General features: G+C 58.2%; 3 protein-coding genes across 3 annotated transcripts; 1 reads left to right on the top strand and 2 right to left on the bottom strand.

Annotated features, from left to right (window-relative positions):
• Positions 1–666: 666 nt before the first annotated feature.
• On the bottom strand, positions 667–2,335 carry PHACADRAFT_214075 (uncharacterized protein). Its single transcript, XM_007401519.1, has 5 exons — positions 1,896–2,335; positions 1,772–1,840; positions 1,636–1,705; positions 1,399–1,582; positions 667–1,342 (listed from the first exon to the last, which is right to left on the bottom strand). The coding sequence occupies exons 1-5, from the start codon at positions 2,128–2,130 to the stop codon at positions 941–943; spliced, it is 960 nt and encodes a 319-aa protein (XP_007401581.1). The 5' UTR covers positions 2,131–2,335; the 3' UTR covers positions 667–940.
• Positions 2,336–4,316: 1,981 nt separating this feature from the next.
• PHACADRAFT_265028 (uncharacterized protein) lies at positions 4,317–7,662 on the bottom strand. The gene is made up of 9 exons (XM_007401518.1): positions 7,363–7,662; positions 6,734–7,298; positions 6,086–6,661; positions 5,502–6,008; positions 5,172–5,434; positions 5,069–5,122; positions 4,849–5,016; positions 4,689–4,795; positions 4,317–4,634 (listed from the first exon to the last, which is right to left on the bottom strand). Exons 1-9 carry the CDS (start codon positions 7,638–7,640, stop codon positions 4,504–4,506), a joined length of 2,649 nt encoding a protein of 882 aa, XP_007401580.1. The 5' UTR covers positions 7,641–7,662; the 3' UTR covers positions 4,317–4,503.
• Positions 7,663–10,985: 3,323 nt separating this feature from the next.
• On the top strand, positions 10,986–12,517 carry PHACADRAFT_106383 (uncharacterized protein; the record flags this gene model as incomplete). Its single annotated transcript, XM_007401517.1, has 6 exons — positions 10,986–11,281; positions 11,343–11,364; positions 11,440–11,607; positions 11,660–11,862; positions 11,917–12,175; positions 12,227–12,517. 6 exons carry the CDS (start codon positions 10,986–10,988, stop codon positions 12,515–12,517), a joined length of 1,239 nt encoding a protein of 412 aa, XP_007401579.1.
• Between the last annotated feature and the right edge of the window lie 475 nt (positions 12,518–12,992).

Raw genomic sequence — 12,992 nt, 5'->3', positions numbered from 1 at the left:
TCGGTCAGCAGACCCCCACGACGTTCCTCGCCCGCATGCAGTTCTCTTCTACACGCCTCGCAACGACCATACGGGCTTCATATAGCGTGTGCAGTATAGGCTTTGAAGCGGCTATTTGCGGCCGTTCTGCATTACATAATTTCTGATGCTGCGCCTCGTGAGACTACAATGGAATACAAGGGACGTCTGGCTGCTCGGGTCTTCACCATCTCTACATGCCTTGTAGTGAACAGGAGCGTCTGCATGCGGCCGATGACCCGCGAAATCGCTTGATTAACCTGTGGAATTGCATGGTAATCAGCGTAGCTTCGGTTCGTCTCTGCCCAACCCTCGAAAACTTGCACGAGCGAGCAAGAGATGAACTCGCAAATGCTCTGTTGTGATGAGCTTCCCCAACGACTGGACACATGTATGTCAGCTCCGTCAGGCGGAGCCCTAGTCAAGTCCAAGTCCGGCGCCAAGCCAAGCGCCTCGCTTGTATCCGTCCGCCGTTCGCCTCGATCCCAGATAGCATCCAGTCCACAAACTCCCTGCTTGCAAGATGCGGCTCAATCGAGGAGCGCGCGGGAGCGGGTACAGTGGGCGGGTGCAATGATGCGAGCCGCCCGAGCTCGCCAACTCTCGCGGGATCACCTGCCCGCGCAGAACGGACCTAGAAGGACGCAGAGCTCGAGCCTGCACACAGACACACAGGGATCAATAAACGTCGCATGGAGAGCGGGCGCCGGCAAACAAGACAATCCTTCGCTGAACCTAAGCGTCAAAGTCTCTGCGCGCCTTTGGAGGTGGCAAGCCTTCAGGCTGGAGGCTCGTTCAAAACCAAACGGACACAGGTGACGGTATAAAACTCTTAGTCCTTTTGATACACTAGCGAAACAGTCCTAACTTCATAAATAATATCGCAATCATTAATGTTCACCTTGATCCGTCAAGGAAGCTTTCAGGCGCAGAACATAGCACCGATCCAGATGCCCTGATACGGCCCCAAGTGATCCAGGATATTGCTATCAATGATATTCGGCACGGTAGAAATAGTGCATTGTGCGTCAGTCGCATCGTCGTCCCCAGGGCACGCAACGGCGTCGCCTGGTGAGACGATGTGAATCTCGCCGTGGACGTGCGAGAAGCCGAGAAGGCGTCCGGGGACAATAGGGATTGGATCCAGCTCGTTGTTGATGCGCTTAAAGTCGGACACTGTTGAGTCGAAGAACGTCGCATAGTCGGGGTTCCCGACGCGCGGCGTGCCGTAGGTAACGCCCTTGATGTGGATGTTCGAGGGCAGGTTCATTGTCATGAACAGCGAGTCCAGCTCCGCCAGGGCGCCGCCCAGTGAGTGTCCAACCTCACGACGAGACTCAGTCTACTGCTGGGGGCCAAGTATATGCTGGGAAAACATACCAGGATGACCTGCGTCGTACCCTTAGCCGCGATCAGCCTCTTTGTCTCTGCAAGAATGGTCGCCGCCGTCTTCGCGTGCTCGTCCACGAAGCCTTGATGTGCCATGATCGAAGTAGAGATTCCAGGAAACAGAGTCTGATCGAGCTTTGTCATGGCGATATCCTCGTCCGTCAGGTCGGAGAGGCTAGGGACATTCAACTCGGCGTGAAATTCAACTAGCAAGGATATGCAGCTTACAACTGAGTAGGATCAGTACCCTCGTGGGCGACTACCACAGCATTTTGGGAGGGCCAGTATCCCATGTAGTCTGGAGCAAACGCACCAGAGCGTCAGCCTAAGCCTATGCATGCATAGCAAACATCGGTGGACTCACATAGCTGAATGTCATTCCCATCGCCACCAGTCAGAGTGACCTCAAATCCTGGTACAGCCTGGCACGCCTCTGTAAGGGTGTTTCAGCAAACCGTAGTTGTGTATGGGTAGTGCGAATCACGTACGCCCACATTGCCAGCCGTTAATGATGCTCGAATCACAGTACGCCGCACGCGCAAACTCAGAGTACGGCGCCAACGCATTGAGCTGTGCCGTGGGGAGCGTGGTCACGCGTGGTCGCGCGATCTCATCGTGCAGAACGTTCATAGCCTCGCCCTGGGGTGCAGGACCCGCAAAGTCAGCGGCCTGGACACCGCCGAGTATGAAGGTAATACACGAGACGAGCGACAGCAGCTTCATCGTTTCGAGAATCTGGGGTGCGAGTCTGCCTGGGCGGCTGCGCTGGAGTACACAAAGCGCAAGAACGATAGCCAGGGCTCCCGGAGGCGGATGGCGAGAGCTGCACTCCTGGACCGTCGCCCTCCGTCACCCTCAAATTAAATATCGATTTCTCCTTGGTCAACAATGGGTAGTCGGGATGTCTGTTAGAACACATGCATTTGGTTCAGCGGGGTGCGATGCAACTTGCAGGGCAAGCCACTCACCTATTGGTTGCGTAGAATAGAGGCACACGCAATGGGGTTGTAGAGTGGAGAGCGAGTTGTATCCACGGTTGTACGGACAGTGTCTATATACTGTTCGCGATGTCTCGGAACTTAGACATGCGTAGGAGTCTCATCATCACATAAGAGAGCCCGAGCAGCGCTGACGCCGCGCGTTTCAATACGCGGCGGCAGTACTAGTCAGCTGCGGTGTAGCTGCGTCTGTGTCCAATAGTGATGAAAGGGTAACAGACTGAAGGAAAAGAATACGCTGGTGGCATGTGATACACTGATTGTCTCATCACAAGTCCTTGGCAAAAGGGATCCGAGTGAGGATCATCGCGGGACGTGTCAGGGAGTCGAGGGAGGACTCACATTAGGCTCGTCTCGCACGCGAGCTGGCGAGGTATGCGAGAGAAAGGCACCCAGAACGAACAAAGTTGCCGGATTATATCGCGGAAACGCCTGTGGACTTGCAACAGGCAGGCGGAGGATACGGTAGTCGCGGGAAAGCTGGCCCGGGAAAACTTGGAAGGCCATCGTTTTCATGCAACAGGCGTTCTGATGCCCCGGAAAAAGAATATTTCAACTTGTCACCAGGGCTTCGGAGATTGCCTCTGTAGGATTTACAGTGATGGACTCACCTTCTGCTGAAGCTCGGGACGAGCAGCCAGCAATGCCGCAGAGTTAAGATGGCAAACTGACGCATGCGTTTCGGCCAGCCGACCCCCACGACGTTCCGCTCGCCCGCATGCACCGTCCACAACTCCCTTCTACACGCCTCGCAACGACCATACGGGCTTTATATAGCGTGTGCAGTGTAAGCTCTGAAGCGGCTGTTTGCGGTCGTCCCGCGTTGAAACATCGATATCTGAAGATCTGAATCCTGATGCTGCGCCTCGCGAGATTACTGTGGCGGAGTGAACGGTACAAACCGTAACGCATAACGCACCCCCTCACCAGTTTGTAATTTTAGTCTCGTTGTCGCGCTTTATGGCCTATCGCGGGTCTGAAGGGAGCCCAAACTTGTCGTTCTAGGCAGTGTGATATTCGTCTGGCGTTCTAAACAGGTCTAGGCTTTCAGTAAGGGCTATACTTGCGGATAGGACAACCAAAAGCATCAAATTAGCCAATATTTTGGCCCTAAAAACTGACATGTCACGCCTCACTGACCGGTTTGTACTGTTCACTCCGCTACAGTATATTGTAATACAAGGGATGTCTGGCTGCTCAGATCTCAGATCTTACCATCTCTACATGTCTTGTAGCGAACAGATGCGCCTGAGTGCGACAGATGACATAACGGGCAAAATCACTTGATGAATTGCATAGTAATCAGCGTAGCTTCAGTTTGTCTCTACCCTGCCTCGAGGGCCAGCACGAGATGTACCAGCACATGTTCTGTTGTGACGAGCTTTATGGACAATACTGGAGGTAACAAGGTACCTGTTGTGGTCGCTGCAGACTATGGTCGGGTGAAGGTTCTCGTCAGCCTGGTACCCACCGCCCTCATCATTGTCAGACAGACATTTCATCAGTCTTTCCCACCACTCTATGCCAGCAGAGTGTTACCATCCCCAACGACTAGACACACGTATGGCAACTCCGTCCTGCAGGCGGAGCCCTAGTCAAGTCTGCGAGAGTCAAAGTCCGGTGCCAAGCCGCCCAGGCCCATCCCATCCGCTGGTCGCCTCGATCTCAGATAGCATCCACAGATTCTCTGCGAGATGCTTTGCAAGATGCGGCTCGATCGAGGAGCGCGCGGGAGCGGGTACAGTGGACGGGTGCAATGATGTGCACGAGCCGCCCAGACTCGCCAACTCTCGCGGGATCACCTGCCCGCGCAGAACGGACGCGCGAGCCTGCACACAGGCACACAGGGATCAATAAACGTCGCATGGAGAGCGGGCGCCGGCAAACAAGACGATCATCCGCTGGGATTGGCAAGTAATAACGTTGTGCTCTGGCATAGCTACAGCCAGGCAGAAGGGGCCCCGAAGAAAGAGAATACAGTGGTACAACAGCATGCTACGCAAGCGCCAGTACAGCCTAGACAATACAACAAAAAGTGGCGAGAGTCATAGGTGCACAGGTTTGTTTGATGTTGAACAAGACGTAGATGACAGGTGTGTTATGCAGGAGCGATAGCAGCCTCAGGAGGCGCGCCTGGGTGCTGCGGCCCTGGCGATGGTGGGGGTATACCCGCTGCGTAGCACGCTCGGTCTAGGGTCGTCCGTATTTCACCGTAGCGCTTTCTTTGGTCTGTACTGAAAGTTACTACCACGAGACGAGGTCAAAAAAAGCGCATATACTAACCTGGACATGGCCACATGGACATCAAATATTCGATTGGGTCAAGTAGTGCTTTTGCCACCTCTAAGGCGACAATGAGGCTATGGTCACACGACCAGAGCAATAAGGCCCTGACGAGACGTAAGCAACCAGACGTACTTCCAAAGGCGCCGGCGACACCCACCTCGACACTTGTGACATGAACCAGGAGCCAAAGAATGGCCTCCGCGCGAGGGTGACGTTCGGCTGGCCCGTGATGCTCTGCAGACCATACATCGTCCGCTTGGCTATCGAAGCCTGATGCTTGAGCCACTCCTCCGCCTTCTGACGGTGGAAGACCATGTTTGTGTTTCTGCATGACTACGATGAGCCAAAGTCAGAAAGATGGCGAGGAAGGGGCGTACGCGTTGACTTGCGGAATATACCTCCTAAACTCGAATGATATACACATACGCGTGCTAAACTATTGTTGGTTCCAGCTCGAGTCGCCAAGTTCCAAGGACTCACTTGAACAGGTACTCCCTCCCCTGGAAGAGGAATGCTCGCTCGACACCACACGTGTGCGCGTCGAGCGCCTTCTGAATCTTGTCCACCTCGAGCCAAGCTTGGACGGCAAACTGCGCCTTCTCCGCGTCCGCCCGGCACGGGTCCCAGCGCATGCGCACGCAGCTGTGCCACAGGAGGATCGTGCGCATGTACAGCGCCCAGACGCTCTCCTTCCCGCCCGCGGACGCGCGCATGAGCTCCTCACCGGGGAAGAGCAACGCGTACTGCATGGTGTGTCAGCACAACGGCCCGGCGATAATGTTTTTTAAAATGAGGTGGAGAGACACTTACGTTCGCAGGCTCCATGAGCGTGAGGTCGATCGTCGGCATGACGTTGTTCGCCGCCATGTAGCTCGTGTAGCCGGCGACCATCATGACGGCGCTCCACACGAGCCGGCGGCACTCCTCCTTGCGTACCTCCGCCTCGCTCAGCTCCTCCCGCCACGCCGGCGTCATCAGCCACAGCGGCGTCAGCTCCTGCGCGTGCCCCCAGTTGCTGCCGAGCGTGTACGCCTGGCACGCACACTCTGCCCGCGCGGGCGGCTGCGGCGGCAGCGCGTGCCCGGGGGCGTGTGCGTGGGACGCGCGGAGGTCCCACGCGTCGCGGCCGCCGCCGGCGTACTCGGCGCTGGCGACCGTCGGCACGGAGCGCGTGGCGAAGCGCGACACGCGGTGGTCGTCGCGGTCGAGCGCGGACATGGCGAGGCTGCGGATGAGCGAGTCGAGCATGCTCAGCGCGCTGCGCACGCGCATCGCGTTGTGCAGCGGGTGGGCCGAGATCTCGAAGAACGCGATGAGCTGGGTGCGACAAGGGGTGGGACGGGGTGACTCAGCGGCGGAATTCGGGCAAGAGGTGACTAAGCATGTGCACGCACCCAGCTCGCTTGCACCAGGCTCTCATCTATCCACCGCGCGTTGATGCTCGACTCGAGCGAGCCCTGCGCCTCCTGGAGCAGTGTCAGTGCCCACGACCTGCCTGTCGCCCCGTCTTCCTGCTCCGAGCTCCTGATGAAGTTGGCTGCCGCCAGCGCGGCGAGTACGATGCTAGGCTGCAACGACGATCGCTTGACTGGGTCTAGCAGGCGGGCGAAGAACCGCGGCACATTGAAGAACGCGAACCAGTAGTTGGACGCGCGGAACAAGAAACGCAGGTCGGCCGTAATCCGCTGAGACATCGTGTCCCGCACACCGGGCGTAAGGGCGGCGCCACCTGGCATGAGCGGGTGCGCGTGACTCGAGTACATCGAAAGCAAAGCGTCCCACCAAGTGTCGCGCGCCAGCTGCATCGATGGCTCTGGGCCAATGCCGCCCGTGTTCTGGTCATTGTCTTCGTCGTATTCAAATTCTCTGCTGACGTGCGAGCTTGAGGACCTATTGGCGGAAACATAGCTTGCGTAGGGAGTTCCCTGAATGGGCGATTGCTGTGCAAAAGACTGCTGTACCGGTGATATCTGAGCAGAAAATCGGTATCAGATCCTATCGTGTTCAAATGAAGGGAAAGCATGCTCACGAGCATGACATACCTGTGCATGGGAGTACGGCGGCTCGGACACAGTTACGAGCCGCTGCAGATTATTGGATGGATGGATGATGCCCCTCAGCGACGAGACGTGCCCAGCATTGCTCGTGCCCATTTCGTCCACTCGGGCTGCCACGCTCCCCTGCTGCGGAGTACGATAGATGTCGTCCGCTCGCACGGTGCGTGACGAACTTGCCTGGGACGGTGCAAGCGGCTCGAGCGCGTACGCAGGGGCGAGGGCCGGTGCGGAGATCTGTGGGACCCTCGGCTCAGGCGCGAGCACGTCGCCGGAGCTTGCGAGCGCGTGGATGGAGGCCGGCGCAGCCATGGGAGCTCCCCTGTCAGGCGAGGGTCCCGTGCCTCGCCTTCGTCGGCGCCGCACCTTGCCTCCCTCTGTGGTCTCCTGCGGGGGCACCCGCTGGCGCGAGCCGGGGTTCCTGTCGGGGCCCCGCCGCTTCGGGGCGGCGTCGTACGTGCAGGGTGTCGCGTCGTCCGCGCCTGTGGCGACGCGGCGGCTGCAGTTGTGGCATACAGGCTTGGCCCCGTCGCATCGTATTTTGCGGGTTCGGCTTTGAGTCGTTGGGACCGGTCGAGTCAGAAGGGCTCGCGTGCGTGCCGACATGGGGTGCTCACCATTGAACACAGGCTACGTAAACTCTGGCTCGGGGCTTCCCTTGGGTAGTCAGAGGCTGGTCTGGAGCAAGGTCAATCCGAGGCTTTTCGCGACGTTTTGACGGAGCCTTGGCTGGGGCTTGGTCTGCGCCATGGCCGACCGCGAGCGGGTCTGCCTCGGCTGGGGGTGAGCGCGAAGCACTGGAGCGCGACACAGCAGAGCGATCGTCCGAGAGAGCAGGGTCGTAGGACCTGGAAGGGTACGCAGAGAGCGCAGAATCCTCCGAGCTGGAGTACATGGTGCCGGGATGCATTTGAAGGTATTGGTCGCGGTAAGACGGAGAGACATGCTGATAACCCTGTGAGGCATGAGTGAGCCTTTCCTGATCGGATGATGCCCCGGGAGTGCCGTTTGGAGGAAGATGAGGGTGGCCGTGGGCGGCGAAGGCCAGGTCAGCCGCGCGTGACGATGGAGCGTGTCTGCCGTCTGCTGGCGGCGGCGGGTTGGATGACGAAGGCTGGCTGCGTGGGCTGTGGTCGAGATGAGCGTCGCGCTCGTAGGCGAAGGGATACGAGCCGCCCTGGAGGACCACGTCCCCGGATATAAGAGAGCGATTGTCCGACGTAGGAAAAGGAAGAGCACCCGACATCAGGCCTCGGCTACCGGATTCGAGGGTGGCAATGGCTTATTGTGGGTGCGAGCTTATATCAATAGCACCCGGTGTGTTCTCGTCTGGCGGAGACGCAGGACGGTGGGCGAGCAGGGGAGGGGCCCGGAAGTCGGTGTCGAGGACGACGAAGGGTGCAGTTGAGGGAGAAGAGGAGAGAGGGATGCGAGGAGGAGCTGATGTAACACATGCCAACCGGGCGGAGGTACGAATGCGGAACGCACTCGCACTCACAAAGAAATCGAAACGAATATTCGAATAAACGATCTCTCTCTTGGAGGCAAACGCTCCGCCACAAACACTAACTGGATTAGGCAACTCGCAATAAAGCGTAGCGCCAGCCCACGGCCGCAGCGGGCGGTGAAGAGCAGAGCAAATGGCGGCGCAGAAGCGGTTCGCAGCGACGAGCGTCGGCGGGGCAACTGCGCCCCAGGAACCGTCCAGACCGTCGCGCGCCCGCGCGTTTGATTGGCTCGTCGAGGTCTCCGAGGGGATAAACCTTTGAGCAGGTAATTCGCACAGCGTCGTGCGAAGCAGCTGCCCGGCGTTCTCGGTCGACGCCCATCATCTATCAGCCGCAATAAGCATGCCGTCACGATCCTCCCCCTGGTGGCTCCGTCCCCAGCGTCCTCCCTCTGGCCGCGAAACATAGACATGCTCGCCGTTGTGAACACCCCGTCCATTGGTGTTTCAGCTCGTGGGCCCTGCTGCCTATGACCACTGCGAGCCGCGGCCCGTCGCCAACTTGTCGCTCTCACATCGCCTTCGCGCCATGACATGCCCGAGGCTTAAAACTGGACTAGTGGCTTGCGCTATACGGACATCGCGACCACTTACGTCCTCTCGGGTCTTGTCGGTACTCTACCTCTTTTACGTCTGGCCTGCCCTGAATATTTTACCTTCAGAAGTACCCCAGCTTCCGTGTAAGCAAACCGCCCGCTCAATTTTCGTCCTAGACCACTTCGAGTTCAGACGGCGAAAGACTTGCCCAATGATGGTACGCTATTCTGCGCTTGGCTGAGAATCGCGCCCCGTTCTGCAATCTTGCTGGCGCACCTCATGCACTGCCGCAAAGGCCCTAGATCTCCCACGTCGTGCAGTCGTCGGCATCGCGCACATCATCGATCGTGCGCCTCCCCACGAGGCAAGGCGCATCCAAACCTTGCCATCACGATCGGCCTGCGCCCTCTAGCAATGGATATCGCCATGTCTGTGCTGCTCGCTGCCAAGCCGTACTTTTTCCACCGCAAAATATCCGCATATTTTCTTACCAGAGCCTGGTGCCATGCACACAGCGCACACGCGGAATTTCCAGGTACGCATGCGGAGATCCTCCAACTGTAACAAAGACCGCATGCTCTAAAGACTTGCCCGTATCCCGGCCTGAACTCGGTACCGGTTTCGCCACCTCTTCTCGTTTTTGTTCCATTGCCATCTATCATGCCCTGCATCTTCCGACCCCGAGAGCAAGCGCGACGGCGCCAGTGACGACGGCTTTTCGCGAAAGATGTGTCCTGTCGCTCTGGCCCGCTTCTGGCCCTCTCCAACGGCGTGCCCCCGGTGTTTCCCCTGCAGAAAATTTTCTCCGTCAAACCTTCCGCGCCGTGCTTGCTCCGACTCTCGCGTTCCTCGATCCTCGCGGTCCTCATGACGCTCGCCGCGCTCCTTCCTATTGTCTTGCAATAAACACCAACAAGTCGGTACGCTTCGGTAGATAATCTATCGCGACGAACATGCTCGTGCGCTCTTCTCCCTTGTGCAGAACTAAGAGGCGTCCGTCCCGATGGCCGGTCGACATCATCGACTTGCTCCGCGCCACGGTTCAGCGTTCTTCCCATACAACGCCGTGCAGCTCCCAGCCGTTCAGAGGCTCTGGCGGACCGGTGAACTCTCGTCAGTCTTTGCCACTGTATCGCGCCGGCTTCGGACGGTTTGTTGGCCGACGGCGGGTAGCGACGGCCGGCCCACTGCGTACTGACCTCTTACCACCTTCGCTGCACTTGTGCGGCCACAAACGCCCCGCAGTCTAGGTATTTTCTAGGGACCTCCGTTTCTGATTGCAATCACAACTTGTGTCGCCTTCGCTTCGGTTGGTTGGTCGTCGGTCGGGCCTCAGCCTTTATAACACAGGTCTGTCAATATTGACAGAGGACATCAGAAATCTGATATGACATAAATCGTTCGGCACACACCGCTGAATATTTCCTGAGCTGCCTCTGCTCGTCGCATCCGATATTCGCTGCTATCCGTTTAGGACGGGCCTAATTTCCCGGATTTTCAAATATGCGGGTCAGGTTCGACGTCTGGCATGACTAGCATGGATTTACCTCGTTGCTTTCGATTCATCTCCGTCTAGAGGAGATACACGGCCTCTAGTAGGGTAGGCCGCATCCAAGAGCTGCTCTAGCATCTGATTAATGTTAGCCGCTGGTGCTGGATACTTGTAACTCACAAAGTCGTCTAGAAATAAGTCTATCAGGCGGTGTATACTCCCCTTTCCTGCTTTATGTCTACTGCAGCTCTTAGTGGTGATACTGCGTGGATGGGACGCTGCCAAGTCATTCACCGCATGAAGCGGGATGTTTTGAACTCCGACGAAGCGGGCTGCGAATGTGCCTCGCTGGTGAGGTACTCTCAGCAGCAGGCTTCCTGACGTTTTCTCTGATCTCTTAGCCATCGTGGGTCTTTGTAATCCTTTCGAATATTATTACCAGCCTTCGTGTACCGTGAAACTAATTTTCTCGCCATCCAAAGCGCAAAGAAGTGTACACTGAGCGCTCAAGCCCGCCACAACCGCTGAGTTTGAAGAGCGTCGGATCTCCTAGGCCCGCAGGAAATCATGGTCTAACCAAATCTTGTCACTCATAACCGTGTACCGACCACCGAATGTCAGAGGCCGCCTTGCCACTCATACCAAACTCTTCGCCGCCTCACATTACGACCGTCAGCATCGCCAGCACCGCCCGCAGGAACGCCATGGACGTGTCGCGGCTCATTCACAGCGAGCCGTCGCCAGAGCCGTCGCTGAAGCGCAGTGCCTCGTCGACATTCGGCTCGGACGATTTCGAGGAGGGCTCGAGCAGGAAGCGGTCTAGGGATTCGGACAGGAGCGCGGGCGGTGGGAGGGCCGCGCACGAGGGTGAGTCGCGCCCGGGCGTCGACGGCGGTGCGCTCGCGGACGAGCTCGAGCAGGAGCTGCAGTGCGGGTGCTGCTCCGCACTGGTCTACCGGCCCGTCGTCGTCTCGCCGTGCCAGCATTTCTTCTGCGGGAGGTGAGCGGCATGTCTCCCCCACACTGTGTGCCCTCGAGTCCGTGCTGAAGTGTACCGGCAGCTGCATTGTTCTCTGGGTGAAGGTGTGTGTGGCGCGGCTTTGCACACGGCACTTGTGCCCTGCTTCGCGCGCTCGTGGCTGACGCACTCGCCCTCAGAACGGTGGCACCAACTGTCCGGCGTGCCGTGGAGTGGCCCTGTCAGTGACCCCCTCGCGAGCCCTGCAAACAATGGCGGACGTGCTCGTCAAGCACGCGCCATCCAAGGCCCGAACGATGAACGAACGAATGCAGGCGGACGATATGTACAAAGCTGGTGCTCTTCGGGTGCGTTGTGTCCCTCTGCCTTGCAAGTGTGCGGATGCTTACGTACGCACAGATTCCGACGCCCAGACAAGCCTCCCCTGAACCAAGCATTCCTCAAGGTAATCTGAACTTTGTTCACCCGTGCCCCCACTGCCTGCCAGGCAACGAATGGGGCTGGGTCTGCCCCCAACCTATTCCAAATCCTGATACGGATCCAGATAATGCGTGGCATAGCGATGACGGTGCGCCTCCTGGCCACGCGTACTGTGGCAATTGGTACGTCCCCTGTATCCCTGACGTAACAGGACGCTTAATTCCTACCATGTATAGCGAATGCGTTTTGGCCATACGAGCACCATCAACGACGAAATGTGACTTCTGCCAGGTCTCGTTCTGCGGCATCGGCATTCCTGGGCGTTGCGTAGCTGCGCCTCTGCTCTCGCAGCACCTTCACGGCCTCTCTGACCTGGGCGACCTCATTCAATGCGGGGAAGTGTATGACATCTTCGACGGCAACACCGTTGAAGTCGACATCATGTTTGACTATCTAACAGCGCAGGGCCTGACGCCACGACACATCTATCGCGAGGTACGCTCCGCTTCCCCTGTGCGCATTCATAAACGCTAACATGGAGGGTAGGTTGTTACAATGATTACTGGCACGCCGCGCGGCTTTGCGCCCCTCATCGAGTCCGATCTCTTCATGGACGTCCACCCAGTCTCCCCGGGCGTCGACCCCGACCCGAGCGCCCCGCGAAACCGGATCTGCCGCATGTGCGCGACTGAGGTCCTCCTTTGGGGCTTCAAGGAGTGGTGGGTCCACGAACGCAAGAAGGGCTTTCTCGAGGAGCACATTTTGCGGCGGCCAGACTGCCCCGAGGGCGTCCAGTGCCAGCGGCAGAAGGACCCCGGTGAGTGCAAGCTGTCCTGACCAGACGTTTCCCGCCCGTGCGGCTGCTGACAGGCGTGTACGTCGCGTTTTAGCTCATGCGAAAGACTGCAAGTGCTTTTGTTGTCCTGCCTCTTCCATGCCTAGCTGACCGCCCTCCCGCAGTCAACCACATCATCGGAGCGGGGCTTGCTGCGGCCGCGCAGGCGCAGGCTCAACACACTGGAGATGCTCCACCGCGGAACGATGACCGGCCGGTCGAGCCACTTCCGTCGGCTGCTGGAAACCCCGACGTCGGCCATCCCCTGGCTCCGGAGGCTATTCTTCCCATCTTCGCTGACCCGCTAATCGACTCGCACGACGAGAACAGCGACTTTGATTTCCAGGACATGTCAAAAGATCAGCCTAACGGCGCAACGCAGCCTGAACATCCGCCATCTTTCGAGGGCACGGCATCGACATCTTCGTCGTTCGAGGTTCAGGCCGAGTTGGATGCCGTTTTCTGAAGTTTGCTCCA

The sequence above is a fragment of the Phanerochaete carnosa genome (genome assembly GCF_000300595.1).
Source record: "Phanerochaete carnosa HHB-10118-sp unplaced genomic scaffold PHACAscaffold_13, whole genome shotgun sequence".
NCBI lineage: Eukaryota > Fungi > Basidiomycota > Agaricomycetes > Polyporales > Phanerochaetaceae > Phanerochaete > Phanerochaete carnosa.
This window is presented reverse-complemented; position numbering and strand designations above follow the sequence as displayed.